Source organism: Camelus dromedarius, chromosome 9 (genome assembly GCF_036321535.1).
Source record: "Camelus dromedarius isolate mCamDro1 chromosome 9, mCamDro1.pat, whole genome shotgun sequence".
Lineage (NCBI taxonomy): Eukaryota > Metazoa > Chordata > Mammalia > Artiodactyla > Camelidae > Camelus > Camelus dromedarius.
In genome coordinates, this window is record NC_087444.1 from 75,014,403 (window position 1) to 75,035,739 (window position 21,337).

General features: G+C 54.5%; 1 protein-coding gene across 5 annotated transcripts in view; it reads right to left on the minus strand.

Moving 5' to 3' along the window:
- The window catches only part of SHANK1 (SH3 and multiple ankyrin repeat domains 1), a 45,697-nt gene that overhangs the window by 3,012 nt on the left and 21,348 nt on the right, over positions 1–21,337 (minus strand). For 3 of the 5 annotated variants that reach the window (XM_064489673.1, XM_064489670.1, XM_064489671.1), the window contains 9 exons: positions 16,905–16,987; positions 16,571–16,695; positions 15,807–15,942; positions 15,441–15,521; positions 14,873–14,896; positions 14,600–14,668; positions 14,031–14,149; positions 6,592–6,688; positions 1,784–4,895 (listed from right to left, as the gene is read on the minus strand). In XM_064489673.1, coding sequence (XP_064345743.1) covers positions 1,784–4,895; positions 6,592–6,688; positions 14,031–14,149; positions 14,600–14,668; positions 14,873–14,896; positions 15,441–15,521; positions 15,807–15,942; positions 16,571–16,695; positions 16,905–16,987 — 3,846 coding nt within the window. Of the gene's footprint in view, positions 1–279; positions 361–1,783; positions 4,896–6,591; positions 6,689–14,030; positions 14,150–14,599; positions 14,669–14,872; positions 14,897–15,440; positions 15,522–15,806; positions 15,943–16,570; positions 16,696–16,904; positions 16,988–21,337 lie in introns of all 5 variants that reach the window. The other 2 variants (XM_064489674.1, XM_064489672.1) reach the window with 2 other exon arrangements.

A 21,337-nucleotide genomic window follows, 5' to 3' on the forward strand; every position in this document is an offset into this window, starting at 1 on the left:
CGAGGGGGTAAGATGTATGTCAGGACAGAGATGAAGGGAGAGAAAAATGAGAGGACAGGGAGAGGGTGACAGTCAAGAGAGAGATGAAAGAAAAAGAGACATTAAGTGATAAGATAATAATCGCCACCACTTACTGATGCTCATGTGTGCCAGGCATTGTTCTAAAGAGCTTTACATAGTGCATCTCAATTGAATTCCCCGCGACAGCCCTGATGCAGTTTACTATTATTATCATCATCATCATCGTCATCATCAGCACAGAGAGGTTATGTAACTTGCCTAAGGACACACAGCCAGGAAGTGGCAGAGCCCGGTTATACGGCACCAAAATCTGAGCTCTTAACCACTACCTTATACTGCCTTTCGGGTTATGGCCAGTCACAGCAGAGTGGAAGACAGGGAGACGGTGAGAGAGGAACAGAAAGAGGGTGAGCATTCCGGGGGAGAGATGGAAGGGGACAGGGGACAGAGAAAGAGAGAGAGAGATGAGGAGAGGGAAATGAAAGAGAGAAGAAACAAGGGGAGAAAAAGGTTCCCCTCATCCCTTTAGCTCCCTCCAGAACAGTCCTGCCTCAGGGCCTTTGCACTGCCTCAGAGCCTTTGAACTGTTCCCTCTGCCTAGCTCACTCTTCCTCCAGGTAGCCATACAATTTGCTCCCTCTCCTTCTGCTGTCTCTGCTCATCTCACCTGTTATTTGAGAGACCTTCTCTAATCATCCCGTTACTGCATTTTTCCCCCTAGGATGATGACAATGATTTTGTGTATTGTCTTGCCTCCACTTCTGCCTCATTGGGCTATGAGCTCTAGGAGGGCAATGCTCTGCTTGTTTTGTCCATTGTGGGGTCCCTCTCACCCTAAAAGGCACCTAGTACATGACAGATGGCAAATCAATAACTGGTGGGGATCTGTCAACTAAATTAAGCTTCCTTTCCTCTACCCAGAAGACTTAAGGATAATCAGTGAGTTGCCTTAAAATCTCAAAGACCTGATAAAACCCATTAGACTATCACCATAAGGATATCAAACTCTCAAACAGAATTAGAGTGAGCTCTGCAGATGGACAAGAGGATTGAAAACACCTCTTCCCATTCTCACTATGTGTCTGAATCAAGAATGTGAGTCTATACTTTCCCTAAGACTAGAAGGTCCCGAATGAGCTTGAACTTTGTGGCAATCCCAACCAGCTAGCTGCTTCAGAAATTTTCTGCATCTTCCCCATTTCTGCATCTATACTGGATGGACTTCTGTAAGTAATCCCTCTCCTTCCCCATCTCATGGTACAACAATGGTCTCAAAGCCCCTGTGGGTCCTGTGCTGTCCTGAAAGAGGTGAATTCCTTTGCTTAAGGTCACCCATTTAGAAACCAGGACCCAAAGAAGCGTGGCTCCAGAACCACTGTGCCTTAAAGCATCTTGTCTGGAGCCATACTGGGTTCAAGGGACTCAGATTTCAGGGATTGTCAGAACTGACACAACCCACCAAAGAAACGGACATCAGCAAGTTGTGCTCCAACCTCCTTTGTTAATAACGATTTTTGTGCATCATGGGATGTGGGTTGTCATGGTGATGGGAGGAGACCACAGAAGCTCCTGAGATAAACAGGATTTAAAGTATCTGTGCAAGCATGCTTCTTTGATGGCAAACTTCTCCAAGCCAGCTTGGTTTGTTTTCTTTCAACCACCTGGGACTCTAAAGGGACACAGCTATGGGGAAGGTGGACTCTGGTACCCACAGCATCAGCCCCTCCGGCCTCCACTGCCAACCGCCAGCCCCTCTGCTCACCTCTGCCGCTGCAGGGAGGAAGTCCTCTCGGGGACGTAGCTGGCTCCCCCGTGGTGGCTGTCCCCGCTTCCCCCGCTGCCTCCCCGGGCCCAGGGCAGAGCGCCACCAGCTGCCGAGGAGCCCCCAAACTGCTGAAGCTTGGAGCTGAGTTCACTGATGATGCTGGCTTTGACTGTGGCCAAGGCTGAGGCCTGAGGCTGGGCTAGGGGCCCGGGCAAGGGTGGTGGCGGTGGGCCCGGACCCTCCTCCCAGGGCAGCAGCTTCCGAGGCAGGGAGGAGGCTGACGGTAGGGGCACCGGTGGGCCTTCTGGCTCTACAGCCACTGGACCCCCGGATACACCTGCTGTTGAGGGTCCTGAGCAACCACTCAGGGCCAGCAGCCCATCGGTTCCAGCCCCCGTCACCGAGACAGTGGGGCTGGTGGAAGTGACAGGGTCTCGGAGTCCCCCACTGGGGCCAGGCCGCAGGCCTCCACTGGCCCCTAGTGCCCGGCCCCGGAGCTTAGAGGGAGTCATGAGCTGCGGTGGGTATGGTGGGCCAGGGGTACCGCTCCCCCCAAAGGCCTGACCATCCAGGTAGGCCACATACGTGTCCAGAAGCTCTGGCCCACTGGCTACACCAGCCCCACCACCAACACCACCGCCACCCCCTGCGCTGCCACCGCCTTCGGCAGACAGGCTGCTCAGCGTGGATGCGCTGCTGATGGTCTCCAGAGGGTGGTCACTGCTACTTCGACTGTCCACCTCCTCAATACCAGAATCCGTGCCAGGCGGAGGGTCTGGGACAGGCTGTGGGGCGGGGGGAGCCGGGGCGGCTGGGGCTGGTGGGCCAGGTGGAGGCGGGTCGCCGGGAGCCGCAGGGGCCCCCTGGGTCAGCGTTGCCACCTCGCTGTCATAGGAAGTCAGGCTGGATGCGGTGGAGTCCAGGGTGGGAGGGGCGGCGGCAACAGCAGGGGGCGGCACAGGGGGCAGTGGGGTGGCCGGGGTGGGTGGGTCTGGCAGAGGGTGAGGAGGCCCAGGCGTGAGGGGCGACTCAGGTTTCTCGAAGCTGTTGGAGAACTCCAGAGGCGGGGGCAGGGGTTCCACAAAGAGGAATTCGCCGTCTTCCACGTCCACCGAGGGGGCGGGGGGCGGCAGGACTAGCAGGGGAAGCCCATTCTCTTCGCTGCCCCGCGGGGAGGTCGGCGAGGTGGGCACAGACCGGCGTGGGCTGGGCGGCGGGACCCCCGGCCCATCCTCTGAGGGGGGCGCCCTTCCACTCGCCCCACCGGCCCGGGGCTGGCAGTTCTCAAGGAACCGCACGTGGAGGGGCAGCCGCTCGGGCTCCTCCGGGGCTCCGGACCTCCAGGCCTTGCTCACCCCGGGGTGCGGGGCGGGGGGCTCGGGCCCCAGCTGCAGCAAGAGGGGCCCGACCCCGGGAGCAGTGGGCGGCAGGCGGTGCAGCAAAGAGCGTCGGGCGGCTGGCGGGCTCGCCGGAAGGGACTTCTCCTGGCTGCCCAGCCCTGCCCGGTACCCCAGCTCCCGGCGGGCCGGGTCCGGTGGGGGCGCCCCCCAGAGACGCAGCACCGGCTCATGGTGGGCGTGGGGCGAGTGGTGGTGCGGGGTGGGCGGCGGGGCCTCGTAGCGGGGCGACGGGGGCCTTGGAGGGGGCTGGGGGGTCCCACCGCCCTCCGAGGACTCCTTCAGCGCCCGCTCTCGGGCAGCCAGGGCCAGCCCGAGCGGGGAGGCTGGGTCCAGGGCCTTGCCGGTCAGCGGGTGGACCAGGGGTCGCGGCGGCAGGAAGCTGGTGAAGGCGCTGCTGCTCCCGCTGCTCCCGTAGGCTCGGCTGCCGGCTCCGTAGCCCGCATAGCCGCTGCCACTCCCGGCGCCTGCAGACTCCAGCCGGAGGTAGGGCTCGGCGGAAAACATGCCTTCGTCGATGGATTTGGAGTGGCGCAGCCGGGGGCCCGGGGGCGCCCCTGGGCCCAGCGAGCCGTCGCCGCCATCCTCATCCCCCGCGTCGGTGGAGAGGAAGAGCGTGGACCGCCGGCGGGCTTCGTTCTGCCAGCCGCCTTCTCTCCGAGCCGCCCCGACCAGGGCCGCTCCGAACTGGCTGGTGAAATCGAGGGTGGCCGGGCCGCTGGGCGAGGCGGGGGTGGGCACGGGCGAGGGGGACGGCGGCACCGGCGACATGGCCGGCGCGGGGCTCGGCGTGGAGGAGCCGCCGCCGCCACCAGCGCCGCCGCCGCCTGAGGTCTCGGGCTGGGCAGGGGGTTCCGCCTCGGTGCTGCTGCCCTGGCTGCTGCGGCCGCTGCTACTGGTGGATGGAGCCTTGATGATGATGGTGGGGATGGGGATGGAATTCTTCTCCGACGGGGCGGCCGCGGCCGGCGGCGGCTGCGGGGATGCCGGAGACGTGGGCGACGCGGCGGGCGGGAGGCCGCCGCCTTTCTGGGGCTCGCCTTCGACTTTGGTCTGCTTGACCAGCGGGCCCTTGCGCCCGCGGCCCGAACGGGCTGGGACGTACATGGCCGCGCTGGCCGCCCGGGGAGGCAGCTGGAAGTAGCGGAGGGCGGGGGCCTGGGAGGAGCCGCTACCCCCGCCCCCGCTGCCATGGTGCGACGGAGACAGGGCCCCCGCGGTCGGGCTGGGCCCGCCGCCCCGCCAGCCTCGCAAGCTGGGCTGGGGCCCCAGAGCCAATCGGGGTGGGGGATCGTCGGGAGAACCGCCCGTCTCCATCTCCGGGGGATGAGGGGGGTGGGCGTGGTGGTGGTGTGGCTGGGGGGGCGGAGCGTGGTGGTGGTGGTGGTGGGGCGGGTGGTGGTGGGCGGGGGGCAGGGGCCCGCTGTGGTACAAGCTCTTCTCACGGCTTCCTACACGGGTGTCAGGAGGGGAGGGCCCATCAAAGGATGCCGGGGAAGAGGCGGGGAGGGGGCCACCGGGGTTGAAGGGCCCAACCCGGGGAGACGGGGTAAGGCGACCGGAGGAGGAGGGGGCCGGAGGTGTGCTGTAGGGGGGCTCTGGTGGGGACGTGGTGGGCGGCGGGGGGATCTCCTCCGAACCAGGCACAGACAGGCTGCGGCTGAACTTCATGGCCGGGGGTGCTAGGTAGGGTCTGTCATCTTCTGCAGCCCCTGGGAAGACACAGAGGATCCAGGAGCAGGACAAGGGTGGGAGGGGGTGGTCTCCCTGTTTCCCTATTCCATAGAACTACACAATATTAGGATAATAATAATAATAATAATAATAATAATAATAATAATAATAATAATAGTAATAATAATAATAATAATTATTAGACATGCAGTATATGTTAAGAAGAACTTCACATGGATTAGTGCAGAGCTTTCCTAGCTGTGGTAAATCCAAATCCGCTGGAGAAAGTAATACAGGTTGTGCACTGCACAACAGCAAACAGCAGAGAGAACCGGATGGGGTGGGAGTGGAGTGAAATTCAGCTGAACTTCCTTCCCAGGCCAGGAGAGGGCGCCTTTTCTAATTCCCACAAAGGCACAGTATATACTACTGAGAGCTTGGGGTGAGCAAAAGTGGCTTGAGCCGGAAGAGATACCATGTTTATGGGCAGAGTTATAGATTTCTCTTCATGCATATGCAGAAAAGAAACGTAATTAGCATATCCAACCTGTGATTTCACAGACTGCTCAGAATGAGGCTCATGTTTAAAAGAGACAGTGGATTTATAGGTAAGCAATGTTAGGTAAATTTATAGGTAGCTGGTAGTAGGCAAATGACACACGCTGGTGGACCATGGGCACTGGAAGTTGGGGGAAAGCTAGATCCAAACAGCAAAACAACTTGGAGAAGCCTGGAGGAGTGAAGTCTCTTGCCTACTTATCAACTGTCAGGGCTCAGTCTTTGACCCTCTTTTCACCTCTGACTAGTCTCTCTCCCTTGAATATCTCAACCAGTGTCATGGCTTCATTTACTACTTCCCAGCTGATGACTCCATGTTTGTCTTGGGCCCAATCCTTACCCTTGAGCTCTGAGCTCCTATATTGAAATGCTGCATCCACTTGCCTGGCATCTCAGACTCAGCATGCCCCAAACTGAGCTCCTGATCTCCTCCCACCATCTCCCCCAAGCTACTCTCTTAGCAAATGGCAGCTCAGTCCTACCCCAGGACCTTTGCACTGGCTGTTCCTGTGGCCTGGAATGCCTTACCTTCAGATATCCCCATGGCTCCCCGCTTCATCTCCAAGTTTCAGGTCAAGCCTGCCCCCCAGCTCTCCTGACCTCTCCTTTTCTTTTTTCCCCCATAGCACTTACCACAGTTAGCATACTACATACTTTTCTTTATTTCTTATCCTAATAATCTGTTGTCCGTCTCCCTCTGCTACAAGGTAAGCTTCATGATGGCAGGACCCTTTAGTCAGTTTTGTTCACTGACATATCCCCAGCAGTCTAGCCTGACCTATGGTATTGTTCAATAAACATTTGTAGACCGTTTGAATGAATGGAGTCAGGTATAAGAGAGAACAAACCAGGGTCTAAGGTTGGGGCTTTGACTTACAGCGTCCAGGCAGGGGCAATAATAATATCCCCATTTTCTAGATGCAGAGTCCTGAGCCCAGAAAAGTGAAGCTGCCTACCCCAGGTCACACAGCTGGGATGGACCAGAGCCAGGATTCAAACCCAGCTTTGTTCAGCAACAAAGTCTGAGCTCTCTGCCCAAGTTGACAGAACTGTGGTCACATGTGGAAGTAGAAAAGAACATTTCCAGGCTCCCTGGTTTTCCCTGTAAATTGTCACCCTCCCAGCCTCCCCACTCCTCAACGGCATCCCTTACACCCACCCTTGCAGGGGACATACCAATAGACTTTTGCCGGAGCATGAGCCCAGGTCCTGGAGGCAGGTAGGAGGGACGTTCGTAACTTGGCTGGGAGCGGTGGTGGGGGTCAAAGCTTGACTTTGGGTTGACAGTCAGAGGAGGAGAAAGAAAAGAGAGCAGAGAAAGATCAGTCAGGGCATGAAAATCCATGGCTTCCCCACCCAGCCATCCTTCATTCCTTCTCCAGCCTCTCCTGGAAGGGAGAGGGGCGTGAAGGAGGTGGAAGGGAATACCAGGAAAGGGAAAGGTTCCTGAGTCCTGGCAGTGGGAAGAAAGGGGGAAAAGACTGAGGGTCAACTGAGCCCGCGTGCCATGCCAGTCACTAATCTGGGCACTTTTCTCCATTCCTGCTGTCAGTGCCCAGGTCTGAGTTGCCACCATTGCCTGCTTGGATGACTGCAGTAGCCTCTTCTTTTGTCTCCCTGGTGCCACCCCTGTCCTGCCACCCCTTTCCGGTTTGCTTTCCACACAAGAGTCAGAGGGATCTTTCCAAAAGAAACTCAGCTCATGCTATTGCCCTGCTTAAAAGCCTACGGTAACACACCACATCAGTTGGAGGAGAATCCAAATTCCCAACTCTGGTCTCTGGTCTCTGGTCTCTGGTCTGTGCCCACACAGATCTCCTTGGCCAGAATGCTGTGCCCATCTCCAGCTGCTGCGAGGGTCACCAGCCTGCAGCCCTCGGCTGCCCCTTGCTCTGAAGAATCACCCACCCCCAAAAGAGTTGACATGTCCAAGCAATTATGTGTCCCCACTCCTGGGAGCTGTCTGCTGATACTAAGATCTAAAGTGGGATTAACTCTGTCCTGTAAGTTACACTCCAGAGCTCCCCTAAGGGATCAGGCTGAAAGCAAACGCCAGTGGGGACCAGGTGTGCTGACCTCCACAGCCCATCCTGCCTGCCCTACTCCCTTAGAGGTTCCACCTTAGGAAATCTTTGTCTCCAGAATCCCTGTCTCAGGCTCCGATTCTAGGAAACCCAAACTAAGACACCCTGTATGATTGAGCAGCTGCCTGTATCTCTGACTTGCTCATTCTGGTCCCACCACATCCACTTTGGCTCCTCCAAGGCCCCAAGGTCCATCACTGCTTTGGTGATGCTTGTAAGTCTTACAAGTCCTGGATCTTCTCTCTGCAAGGGTTTCCTCCTAATCATTACAGGTTCCTTTCCATCTTTACATCCTCCACTCAAATATCCCTACCAGTCACTGTCTATTGTATTTTCCTGTCCTGTTTTCTTCACGGTGCTTCTCTCCGTCTGGTTTGCTTGCTTATCGTCTGCCTCCCCAACTAGAATGCCAGCTCTTTGAAGGCATCAGATATTATCCTAGGCACCAAGGGGTCAGTGTCAAGGGCCCATGATACTTTTAGGGAAAATATTTTAATTGCTTTTAAAATAGGAAGGAAAAAAAGAATATAATTCATCCAGGATAATAGTCATCTTTGCATCAGCACAGTCAGAAAACATCGATTATGCATATACCTTTTTAGGAGGGAGGGGCTCTTCAAGGCAAAAGTGTCAAACATAGCCTACCTGAGGGTAGTGACTTTGTCAGTCTTGTTCCCTGCTAGGTCCCCAGTCCCCAAACAGGCCTGATGTTCTATAAGCTCGTGTGACATGAATGAGTAACCAAATGAGAACAAGCCAACATCAGGCACGGCAGGGTCCTGACTCCCCTGCATCTGCCAGGTGGCCCCATATGTCTCCCATCTTTATCTTCGAGATCAGAAGTGCAGAGAAAGGAAACCCTCTTTGGCTGAAGTCCCCACCTTTGGGATGGGACCCTCACTGCCCTCACCTCCCACCACGCCCCTTCTTGCCCCCTTGCACTAACTACCTCCAGTTCTCTGAATTCCCTGTGCTGTTTCTCACCTCAGAGCCTCAGCATACACTGTTCCATCTGCCTGGAACATCCTTTCCCTGCGCTTTGCTTGGGAAAACTCCTTGTCATCCTGGCCACCCCCTTCCTCTAGGTCTGCACCGCTTAATACAGTAGCCATTAGCCCTTCAGATGTAAATCTCAATTAATTAAAATAAATTAAAATTTAAAATTCCCTTTATCCATCATATTGGCCACATTTCAATAGTCACACGTGGCTGGTGGCTACTATACTGGACAGTGAAGATTGAGGACATTCCTATCATAACAGAAAGCTCTATTGGACAGGGCTGCTCGAGACCTTCATAGACTGTGCCCATGCTCCCTCCTCACTGCACTCACCCACCTGGATTGAGACTATTTCTGTGTTTATATCACCAGTTCATTCATTCCACAGATATTTACCAAGCACCTGTTCCAGGCGAGGGTCTGTTCTAGATGCTGCAGATGCAGTCATAAACAAACAGACAAAAGTCCCTGCCCACATGAAGGGCAGGCAGACCATAAACAAAATTAATTAGTAAAATATAACATGGGTCAGATGGGGGTAAGCAACAGAAGAAAGGGAGACTATAATTTAAAACAGAGCAGTCAAGGAAGACCTCACTGCGAAGGTATAATGAGCAAGCTCCTGAAGAAAGCCACGCATAAATCCAGGGGAAGAGTATTCTAGGCAGAAGGAACAGCAAGTACAAGGGTCCTGAGGTGCAAGTGAGCCCAAGGGATAGTTAGGAGGCCAATGTACCTGGAGTGGGTGAGCCAGAGGCTGAGGGATGGGAGATGATGTCAGACAGGTGGCAGCATGGTGGTATTGAGTGGGATCTGGTAGTTTTAGATGTCTCTTCCCTGGAAAGGCTTCCTTCTGTTACTCTGCATCATAACTTCCTCCACGTATCCCAGGTTAGAATTGTTAAAATTATTTGCTTACTTGTTTATTGTCTGTCTCTCTGGGCAGGTAGCTTACCCAATATCTAGTCTACTCTTCTCCTTTGATCAGAAAACCCCAATCTGATTTGGCACCTATTGAGAGACTACACTTCACAGCCTCCCATGTGGCTAGGTGTAGCCCTAGGACTCAGGCCAGTCCAGATGCGTAAGTTGAAGTGTTAGGTTTTACTTCAGGGAAGTCTCATTAGAGGTAGCCCAAGAAGCAACAATGTGCCCTCCATTGTACTTCTGCATTTCTGTTCTTCCTTGTTCCAGCTAACTGGAATGCTGGTGCAATAGCTAGAGCTCCAGCAGCCATCTTGGATTATGAGGTGACTTTGTGGCCAGGATGGTCCTGAATCTTCATGACCATGTAGGCTGCCACACTTGCCTGGGACTCCCTACTCTAGCCTTCAACATGACAGAGATACAAGTGTTTATATTATTCAAGCCATTGTTATTTGGAGGTTTCTCTTCATACAGCAAAACAATTCCACAAAACACTCCCACTCCCCCTGCCAATGTAAATTTTCTCAGGGAAGTGACTTTGACTGGTTCACTCCTATACTCCTAGAGCTGAGCAGCAGGTCCAGCACATAGTAGGTGCTCAGCAAATATCTGTAGAACGAAGGATACTTTGACAAGATGAGGAGAGCACCCTGATGACATAACCCAGTCCTCTTCCTCTAAAAGAGTGATGGGAAAGGATCATAGTGACAAAGGAGGGGTCAGAGTGACAGGAGAGGGGACAGAATAATGGGGGAGGAGTTAGAGTGGCAGAGGAAGGGTGTTCCTAACTAAAGAGGGTCCAGACTGAAAGAAGAAGTGTCAGATTGGTACACTGACAGAAGACCTAACTGGAAGAGAAAGGATCAGATAATGGGTTAGCTTGACACTAGAGGGATCAGAGTGACAGAGGAGATGTCAGACTGACAGAGTAGTCACAATAGCGTCTGAAGAGGCTAGGATTGCTTGCCTGAGGGGTGGATGGACTCAAGGTGGGACAGGCTGACCTCCATCAACAAAGGGGGAGCGTTCTTTCCCGCGCAGAGGGGAGCAGCCAATCAGGGTGCGCCAGATACGCGTGACGTCACTGGCTGCCAGGCAGACTCCTCCCCAGAGAGTTGGCCAAAGGTCCCGCCCTCCTCCTGTGCCCCTTCAAGGGTCAGCTGTGGGTCTGGTGCCTCCAGGGCAGAGTGTGCCCTGGTGCTATGCACAAACTAGTCGCTGAAGATGGGCTGGGAAATTCATGTTACGGAGCCAGCCAGGAGGATTAGAGGCAGAAAATGCAACCGAGGGATATGGTAAAAAATAATCAAAATAATCACAGGGAGAAACTGACTCCAGAGAAAGGCTGAAACCTGAACCCAGACTGAGACATGGGGACGAGGAGCATGGGACCCACCTGGGGGTCAGTGACCAGGTAACAGAGACAGTAGCCAAGAAAACCAAAGCCACACAGAGGAGAAGACAGACAGATGAACAGCCAAGCCCTAGGAGAAGACAGAGCCCAAGAGGGACCCTGACCTACAGTGGATCTGCCTGGGGTCTGTGTCCCCACTGTGGGTACAGTTGTTCTTCCCCAGTGCCCCTTAGGTGTTACACAGAGATGTATCTTTCAGGGAGGGCTGAAATCTCTCAGTTCTTAAGTTTTTAAACAGTGGTGTTTGCATGATCTCTTCCTCTGTCTGCTGTGGTGCAGGCCTGTTAAAAGAAGCCTGGGGGAGCCACACTGGGTCTCCACATTGCCCACTTGCCCCCTGGTCTAGAGGCAGAGGAGTCCAAGCGGGAGAGTGAAGAAGGGAGAGACGGAAACAGATGGGAGATGGAGACAGAGGAGAACAAGACCACACATGGAGAGAGGCATGGAGATGCAAGAAAGTCAGGAAGGAGTCCCTTTGTTGCCTCAGAGAGTGAGAAAGATCAGGACGGCTGGTAGGGGGTGGGGGCAGAGAGAGTCTGCAGTGTAAGAGGGAGGGCTTGGGGGAGGCCCAGGGACAGGCCCCAGGAGGGAGAAGAAAAGGGGAAATCACTGGCTTTCAGGACCTGGAGGAAGGGAAGGCCCTATGAAGACTTCAGGTGAGTTTCATTTCTAGAAGATGGGGGCGGGTGAGCAGCTGGGTTTCTTGTGGGCCAGTGTCTGGGCCCATCTGCAGGTGTCTCTGGAGCTCAAGATGTCAGCCAGTTCTGTGAGGGCCAGTATCTTGTCTGTCCTGTAATGGAGGTTCATGCAGGGAGGGCCTGGGACTCTAGCTACCTGGAACTTGGTGTGTATTCCACACCTTCACTGCATAAATGAAAATAGGACTTGCCCTAATCTGTTCCTGGGGACTCTGTTCGGAGCTTGATATGCTGTTGTGGGGTCTCTGGGGTGCATGCGGGGCTCCCAGGTGAGTCACGGTGGGGTCTCCAGTTTGTTGTTTTATGGCCTGGGGAAGTTCACCATCTCTTGAGAGCCTGCTGTGCTAAAAGCTGATCTCATTCAATCCTCCTAAGGACCAGCAAGATTGGCTTTAGCCTTATATTACAGAACAGGAAACAGAGGCACAGAGAAATTAAAAAGTGTGGGCCAAGTGACAAAGTAAATTAGAGGAGGTCAGTCTTTGAAGGCAGGTCCGCCTGGCTCTACGGCTCATGTACTTTTTTTTTGGATAGGTCATTTTTTTTTTTTTTAACTGAAGGATTGTTGATTTACAATGTTGTATTAGTTTCAGGTGTACAGCATAGTGATTCAGATATCTATATATATGTATGTACGTATGTGTGTATATGTGTGTGTGTGTGTGTGTGTTCTTTTTCAGATTCTTTCCCATTATAGGTTATTACAAGATATTGAATATAGTTTCCTGTGCTATATAGTAGGTCCTTGTTGTTTATCTATTTTATGTACAGTAGTGTATATCTGTTAACCCCAAATGCCTAATTTATCCCTCTCTGCCACCTATGCACATTTGATTCTTACACTGACTTTGGGGGAAGATGGGCACAAAAGATGACCCTAACAGGCCCAGAGATTTCAGATTCCTTGAGAAACCAAGGACAGGTGTGTTGTGAGGGCCTAATGCATGCAGGACCGTTTGCCAAGCCCTGAGAATTGGCCAAGGACCACTTGGCCTCCAAATCGGAAAGAAATTCTAGGACTCTGGGTGTAAAACTTGCCACCTGCATTTGGCTCTTGTAAAAGTACTAGACCTTCCAGAGTAGGTGGTCAAACCCTTAGAAGGGCTATGGATAGACATCAGGGGGCCTGTGCACTTGGATGATGGGGGAACAAAACTTACATTTTTATTCTAATTATTCTCCAACTAAATATCACATTTCCTTAATTAATGATGTGGGCAACAGATGACTCCAGTCTCATCAAGACCTGTGACTGTATTCCCAACAGAAATCACAGGTATTTCTGTATCCTTCATTGCAGTGGCTGCAGATTTCTCTAAATAATGTTTATGTTTCTCATGACTTTGAAATTAAGAGTAGTTAAGATCCACCACCAGATCGTGTTGGCTACTGTGTTGTCAAAAAGGCACTGACATTACGATATGACAAATTTTGCTTTTTAAAAATGTTCTGATGACTGTATTTCAGTGTAACTGGCTTTTTTAGTTATCTTATGTATTTTTTCTTTTTCTTCGTCTTTTTGTGGGCAGAGATAATTAGATTTTTATTTATTTATCTATAATGTAAGTACTGAGGATTGAACCCAGGATCTCGTGCATGCTAAGCAGGCGCTCTACCATTGAGCTATACCCTTCACCACCTGGTGGGTGTGGCCTGTGAAGAGGGGGTCAGAGGGCGGGGTCAGAGGGCAGCGTCAGAGGGCAGGGGCTGGGCAGAGAAGAAAGAAGTGTTGAGAGAGAGGTAGTGCTGCCTGTGACCTCTGGAGGGTGAGGGAGGCATGGGCAGGGCTGGTGTGGGATGTGTCCCTGTGAAGGGGTACAGACCAGTGAGAAGGATAGTCAGGGGGGGACCAGCGGGTCCCCATCAGAAGGGCCAGGGCCATGGCTGGACCACAGATCAGTTGCCTGACTGCCTGGGGTTTTACTCTTGGCTCCCTCTCTGAGCCTCAGTTTCCCTTCTGTATAACAACTGAGTGTGGCTCCTAGGATGATGCTAAGGAATGAATGAGGTAATCCGCGTAAAAACAGTGTTAGAAATATGATCAACACTCACTATAGGTTAGCAGGCAGAGCGGAGATGGAGGTGATAATTAATATTTTAATAACTACCACTTGTTGAGGACCTATTATTACATGCTGGACCTGTGCCTGGGAGCTCCATCCATACATTCCCTTGAGGTGGGACAGAGATGGACAGGAAGAGGTGGGACAAGAGAGAGAACAAGTGAGGAGTAGGGATGGAGAGTGGAGGGAGGTGAGAGAGATGGGATTTGGGGGAACAACAAGGAGGAACAGGATAGGTAGAGAGGAAAGGGAGCCCCCAGAGTGGAGAGAAAAGAGTGGACCCCAGGAAGTACAGTACCCCTTTAGGACGGGCATTAAACACATGGGAGTCAGGAGAGGTTTTCAAGGAGAAGGATAGAGGCTCCAAGTTGCCCTACCTCAAGCTTCCTTCCCTCCCAGGTCCCCAGTTCCCCAGACCAGGCTGCCTACCTCAGTGGCAAAGAAGCCTTTGGGTCGGTGTTTGCCCAGGGACGCGAGGCCACCAGGCCCAGGACTCTCGCTTGCACTGATGGTCTGCTGAGCTGCCGCCAAAATTTCATCCAGTTTGTCTAGGAGGAAGGCGGGAGAGGGGCGGAGAGACAGTGAAATGAAGTTTGCTTTGGCCTGGGGCACAGACAGAGCTACCGGGAGCCCATTCAGTGCCTTGTACGAACCAGAAAAGGGCACCCCTGTCTCCATCCCAGGGGACTGGAGACACAGTCTCCAGCCCAGGAGGCAGGACCCAGCGATGGGAAGGGGAGGGCGGTGAGGAGGGCACAGCCATTGTGTGAGGGAGCGTGGAGAGGGGGCAGAAGGGACTGGGGAGAGGCTGAAGGCAGAGCAGAGGTGGTTGGAACTCAGACTTGATGGCTGGGGCAAAGTTGGGGTGTGAAGGTGACCAGCTGAAGGGCGCGCATGCGCGGGCGGGAAAAGGTATGGAGCGGATGCAGCCCTGCAAGGGGCGTGGAGTCGGGGTCTTGGGCATGGGCAGCCTGGGGAGCAGGGCTGGGCCATCTTACTGAGAGCCATCTGATACACGGTCCGCTTTTTCTCCATGCTGGGCACCGGCGCAGGCTGCTGCTCGTACTCTGTGGGCAAAGGATGCAGATGAAGCCCAGGGGCGCCCCCGGGGGGCGGGGCGGAGCGGGCTCGGCCAGCGGGCGTGGCCAGCGGGTACGGCTAGCAGGCGTGCGCAAGCGCGTGTGGGGCAGTGAGGGGCCGGGATCGGGGAAGGGCGAGTCCGCCGGCGGGATCGGGACGGGGGCCCTCCCGCCAGTCCTGTGCCCACTCACCACTCTTCTTCTTCCAGGGGGAGACTAGCCCGGGGGAGAGGCAGTAGAGGAGCCAAGAGTTAGGACTTCAGGGGGAGGCGAGGGGCCCCCTTTCTGGAACGCCCGCCTCCCTCAGGGCCCCGGGGTGGGGGCGGTCAGCTGCCTGATCCACCCCAATCAGAGGAAACGGGACACCCCAGGTCCAGTCGGCCTTGTCTGGAGGGAGGGGCTCGCCTTCCTGTCTGTTAGTGGGGGTGGGGAGAGCTGGTGGAGGGAGAGATGGAGGATGGGGTGAGGTGGGACAGATGGAGAGGAGCCAGAAAGGAAACAGGGACCCGCAGAGAGACCCAGAGAGAGATCCTGAGACAGAAAAACAGACATAAGAGGACAAGGGGAAATCCACTCTCAGACGCCCTTTCCCAGCGACACACACGCAGGCCAGAGAGAGAGTCTGACCCATGGACTGGGGACAGGATGAGAACGAGGACCCCTGGTCACTAACATCACTAACAAACTCAAGGGATGGTCCAGCCCGCCTCTGCCCCTCTCCCTCCCCAGCACCTGGGCTCCGGCAGCCCCACAAGCTCACCCATCTCCTCCAGCTCTGAGGTCATAGACTTGGAACGCAGGGAGATGGTTGGGGGTGGGAGCCTCTTAGCCTGCTGGGGTGCTGAAAAAAAAAAAATGACAGTGGGGTCTGGCATCAGTACCATGGAGAGAAACCCCAGGACCTGGCCCCGCCCACTACCGTGCTCTGAGAGCTCAAAGAGCCGCTACCGGCGCGCTGAGCCCTCCCCGCCTAAGATCCTCCCTAGAGGGTCGTGAACAAGAAGCGTTGGGGAAGGGGAGGCTGCTGCTGGTGGCAGGAGCCATTTGGCCATTAGGGATCCTGAGGGACTTAGTCTAGTAGCAGTGGGGGGCCCAGGCCTGGCCACACAAGTGGAGAGAGACGCACCCTTCTTATGTACAGCCTCATCCATGTCCGGGTGCCTTGTGACCATCACCACCTTGACCATCAGCGTGTTGCCCCCTTGGCGGATCATGTTCACCACCTGTCGGTGGCCAACCTTCACCACATTCTGCCCATTCACCTGTAGCACAGACACCCCCAAACCACACTGAAGAAGTGAGGAGAGAGATGCTTTCCATTTCAGAATCTCCAGAGACGTGGCCTCCTCCTGCCTTGCCCTGTCTGTGGCACTGGCGGTCACCCTTCTCTCCCTCTGACCCTCTCCACCAGCCCCTCCTCTTACAAGGTCTCCGTTCCTGTAACTCTCCTGGCTTCAAAGCCCACCCTATTTGCCTCTCTTTCCCTCCTTGCCCTCCAACATTGTGTGTGTGTGTGTGTGTGTGTGTGTGTGTGTTTGTGTGTGTGTGTGTGTGTGTGTTTGTGTGTGTGTGTGTGTGTGTGTGTGTGTGTGTGTGTTTGCGTGCATGCGCGCGCCCTGGGGGACAGCTCTGTCCTCTTCTGAGATGCTTCAGAAAGGCTTTCAGATGGAATCACTAAGAAAGCAGAGCCTGGCTGGAGAGGGTAGACCGAGGGGGCTGGGAAGCTTGGTGCCAAAGAAGAATCTGGATTTGGGCAACCACATCCTGGCATGGATCACGAAGGATCTGGGAATGGTCATCAGGGTCCCAGGGGAGAGCGAGGTGTCTGTGGAAGGTGGAGAAGAGGCTGGGTCTTTGGAGAGGCCCCTGGGGCTGGGGGCCAGGACTCACCTCGATGAGGAAGTCTCCCATTCGCAGTCCAGCTCGCCATGCCACACCACCCTCGTCCACTGACTCCAGATACTGCAGCGCCGGGAAGGCTGGGGTAGGGGTGAACTCCTCGATGGGGGTCTGCGCTGCAGATGGGGAGGAGCCGGCGGGGTCGGAGGGGAGGGGGTGGAGAGGCCGAGCAGGGGATGGGGCTCAGACCCAAGTCACAAAGGCCTCACCGTAGCTGAGGGACCAGCACCCTGGGGTGGGCTGGTGGGTGGGCTAGGGTCCCTTTCCCTGTCCATCCCCCTGGGTCAAGGGCCCTTCTCCCATCCCCTCCCCAGCTGGCACTCACCCTTGGCCCCCCGGAGCACGAACCCAAACCCCTCACTGTCCTTCTTCTGCAGCAGAACTGTCTTCTCCTTAATGATGTAATCGCTGGCAGGGGAGAGTGGGGGAAGGGCAGGGGTGGGGCGGGTGGAAAAGGGATCATGAGACGTAGAGCCAGTGCCCCATCAGCCACCTGGTGACCCGAGCCCAAGATCCAGAACCATTCAACCCACCTCCGAGGAGCTTCCTCAGCCACTCCACGTGCATCTGCCTAGAGCAGCCCTGACAGGCCTCCCCCTCAGAACCTGGAGTGCTCGCTCTCCCACTCACTCTTTCCTCATTCATCCGTCCTTGCATCCATCCACCCATCCATTCAGCAAGCAGTTCCCGAGCCCACTGTGCTTGAGAAGGAAGCTGCCATGTCATCAGACAGCCTGGCTGGAGTCCCCTGTGAGCCACTTCCTGTCTGTGACCTTGAGCCCACGACTTTAACCTTTGGGTCCTCGGTTTCCTTACCTAGAATGGGGGATGACAACAAGCCCTACCTGACAGGGTCGCTGTGGGAATTCTGTATATACAGGATTCAGCACAGTGCTGAGTACATAGTAAGTGCACCATAGAATTTGCTCCCTTTCTTTGGTCTTTTGGTCCAGAGGACACATGTGCTTGGATGCTACCTCTCCCAAATTCTTGCCTATATATACACTACAGGAACACCTCCCCAGGTCCCCAAGCATAATGTAACATGGCTTATTCAGCACTGTCCAATACGGTGGCCACTAACTGCCTGTGGCTATTTATATGCAAATTAATTAAAGATTAAATTGAAAAACTCAGTTCCATCATCTCCCTAGCCACGTTTCAAAGTGCCCAGCAGCCACATGAAGCTAGTGGCTACCACGCTGGACAGCACAGATACAGAACATCTCCACCGCTGTGGAAAATTCTAGCAGACAGTGCTAACATCTATTCCCTGGTCTAGCTCAAATGGATCTCCTTCACACAGTGGGTAGAGTCTAGCAAAATGCATACTATGCATGAATATGGGGAGGGTTCCCTGTAAGGCCACCAAAGCCCACCAGCAATTCAGGTCATGCTCACACACTCAGTAAAGTTTACTTAAACTCAAAGCTATTCCATGTACCTTAACACCCTTAACATCTCATCCACTCGGGGCTCATTCAGATAACAGCCCCAAACTCTTGACATCACCATTGTGCACCTTGGGATACACATCCATTCCATTCCAGGCACAACAGGAATACCCAGACACTCTGGTTCCAACCCCAGTCCCCTCAGAGTCCCCTAGATATATCTTCTAGAGCCATCAGAACGCACGCCCTTGCTGGGCCCAGAGCTGCCTGCAGTCATGTCTGAAACCCGGCCCAGCACAGGTACAGACCCCCTCGGCATACCCCCATAATATCCACGGGCCCTAATACACTACAATAATAGCCAAGCGTGCTCCCCCCACGCACTCCAATTACCTACCCCCACGGATTCGGCAAAACAGCTCTCCATGAATACTCCAGTATATTTCAGTAACACCCCCACACATCCCAGTATGCTCCAATAATAACTCCCCCTCACTTCGATCTCAATCTACTCCCATAACACGCCCCCCTAAACACATCCCAGCATACGCCAATAATCCTTAATGTGCTCCTACTGGATTTGGGTACCGCCCATCCCTTCTACGCACACAAGTACTCCTCTATACTCCTATGACCCCCATGACTTCCACTGTCAAATCCATACATTTGTAATGTAAGGATAGTGTTCTGTGCATGAATGCCAGCCCTGTCCCCACTCCCACTCCTTGTAACTTGGTGTACCCAACAGCATGCATGTACCCGTAGACCTAGTCCACAACTGCCCTTGCTCGGAGCTCGCGACAGTCCAGTAAACACATCCACACCATACCCGCTGTGTCTTCCTGGTCTTATAGTCAACCCAGGGATCAGCCACCTTTGTAGCTGAGTAGAGGGGATGTTGGAAGAGAAAGAGGAAAGGGGGTGAAAGGCATGAGGGAGGGGAGGAGAGGAGAGGAAAGAGGCCGAGAAGGCTCAAAGAGTGAGCGGTCACGGCCAACAGCAGTTCGTTGAGAGGTCACAGTTGCCCGCTCCTGACCACACACTCCTCTGTCCCCACCGCACCACCCAGCATCCTCCCCTGAGCCCTCATGCCCTTGTAGGCCCACATGCCTTCCAGACCTCCAGGCCCCGCAGCAGACAGCATCGCTCTTCAGATCGCCCTTACTCCTCATTTACAGCAATTTCATCAACCTCTGCCTTCTCCGCATTTCCCTCCTGCCCCTGGAATCTCTCTTTGACCCCAACACTATCCTCACACTTCATACATACGTCTTCCCCAAATACCCCATCTCCCAATACAATTCGCTAAAGCTCTCATGTCTGTCATATGCCAAGAAGAAGCACTTGCTACACGCGAGGCAGCATTTGAAGCCTCTCACAGGTAAATGACAGTTCTCTCCTACAGCCAGCCTCTGAGGTAGGTACAAGTACCATTTCCACTTTACAAATGAGGAGATAGAAGCACAGAAAGGCGAAGCAACTTGCCTGAGGTCACACAGTGAATAACATTCTTCAACAATACCCAAGAAAGTAACTGCAGTAGTAATAATCTCCACTCCACTGCACCCAAATACCCCAGCACAAATACATCTGCCCCACATTCACCGTAAGCCTGCCCCTCCAGTGCCTGAAATTTTTCCCAGGCTCTGCCAATAGCACAACACCGAGTAACATTTATTGAACCATTGCTGAATGCCAGATGGTGTTCCAAACACTTTACATTTATTTATTCATTCAATCCTTACAACACCCCTGGGAGGGGTTGATTGTTATCCTTTCCATTTTATTGATGAGGAAACTGAGGCACAGAGAAACAACTTGCTCAAGATTACAGCACCTAGAAGAATGTCAACGCCAAGATTTGAATGCCCCACAGGCAGCCCAGACACCCCAATAATGTCCACCCCCCAGATCATCGCAGCGCCGCAAGCCCTCATCACACCCCATATCTTTCCCAAAGTGTCTTCCTCAGACTTTTGTGACCTCTTCACCCATCTCAGGGCACCTCTCCCTCTCCCTTGCCCTCATCCCTCCCACACCCTCTTGCACCTCCGTACAGAACTCCATGAGGTCCCCTTCAGAAACTAGGTTTCTTTCATACTCCTTCTCATCCGTGGAAACCTCCTCCTACTTTTGCATCCTCAGTTCACTTCATCACACACCCTTCCTTCCGCCTCCTTTTACTTGCAGCTGCATTTCATTTACATTCTCTGCATCCTCTCTCTAAACTGCCTAAATCCCCACCCCCAAAGCCTCTTCACATTTCCTGCATTCCCTCCTCACCCCATGTCTCCGCACACTCCACACACACTCCATGCTCCGATATTCCCCACTCCTCCCCCCCCCCCCGACTCTCCCAGGTTCCATTATCGGCCCGCCACCCTCCTACCCAGACCTTCTAACCCCGCCCCCTGCCCCAGTGTTCGCTACCCACGCAGCACCCCATTCATGCTCCGTATTGCTGACTACCTGCCCTGCGGGAGCACACACAATGCTCTCCCCCAGGCCATCCCTCACGACCCTGAGCAGCCTCTGGAGCTCAGCAGCCAGCTCTTGTTCGCCGGATCCCCACACACAGAGACTGCAGCAGCGTCCACTCCCCCCACCCCCACCTCAAAGGTCCCTCTCACACACACAGGAGCCCACAGTCCAGAGCCAGCGGCTGTGCAAGGCGCCCCCTCCGGTACTCAGCCCCTCCCCATGTACCCATCTCCACGGTCCTCTCCACAGCCTGCACAGAGGCCCCCACGAAGGGAGGCCAGCCCCCTCCCATGCTGAGAAGTGGCACACACAAGCAGATGCAGCTCCCCGTGCAGAAGCTCAGCCGTGTCTCAGCACACGTGCCCCACTCAGGCACAGACCCCCTGGGGGCAGGGAGAGGGGTGCATGGGGACAGAGACACACAGAGAGACTGGTGAAGGGGGTTGTAGCGGGGAGGACAGGCCTGGCAAAGGAGGGTGGATGCTGGGAAACACAGCCGCAGTCCCTGGGACAGACCCACTTCATCTCTCTCTCTCTCTCTCTCTCTCTCTCTCTCTCTCTCTCTCTCTCACACACACACACACACACACTCACACACACACACGCACACACAAACACACGAGTCCCCAGACAGCCTCGCTATGGCTCCAAGTCACACACAGAGACAGACGCCGTCAAACAGGGACACACAGATGGACACAGTTGGGGGGTGGGCTGAGAGCCCACCATCTCTCCATCAGTGTCTCTCTCTCAAACATATGCGCACACACACACACACACACACACACACATACACGGCTGCAGGCAGCCACACACACGCACGCACACCGACACAGCCACACGGACACACGCACAGTCGCACAGTGACACGCAGCGGAAAAAG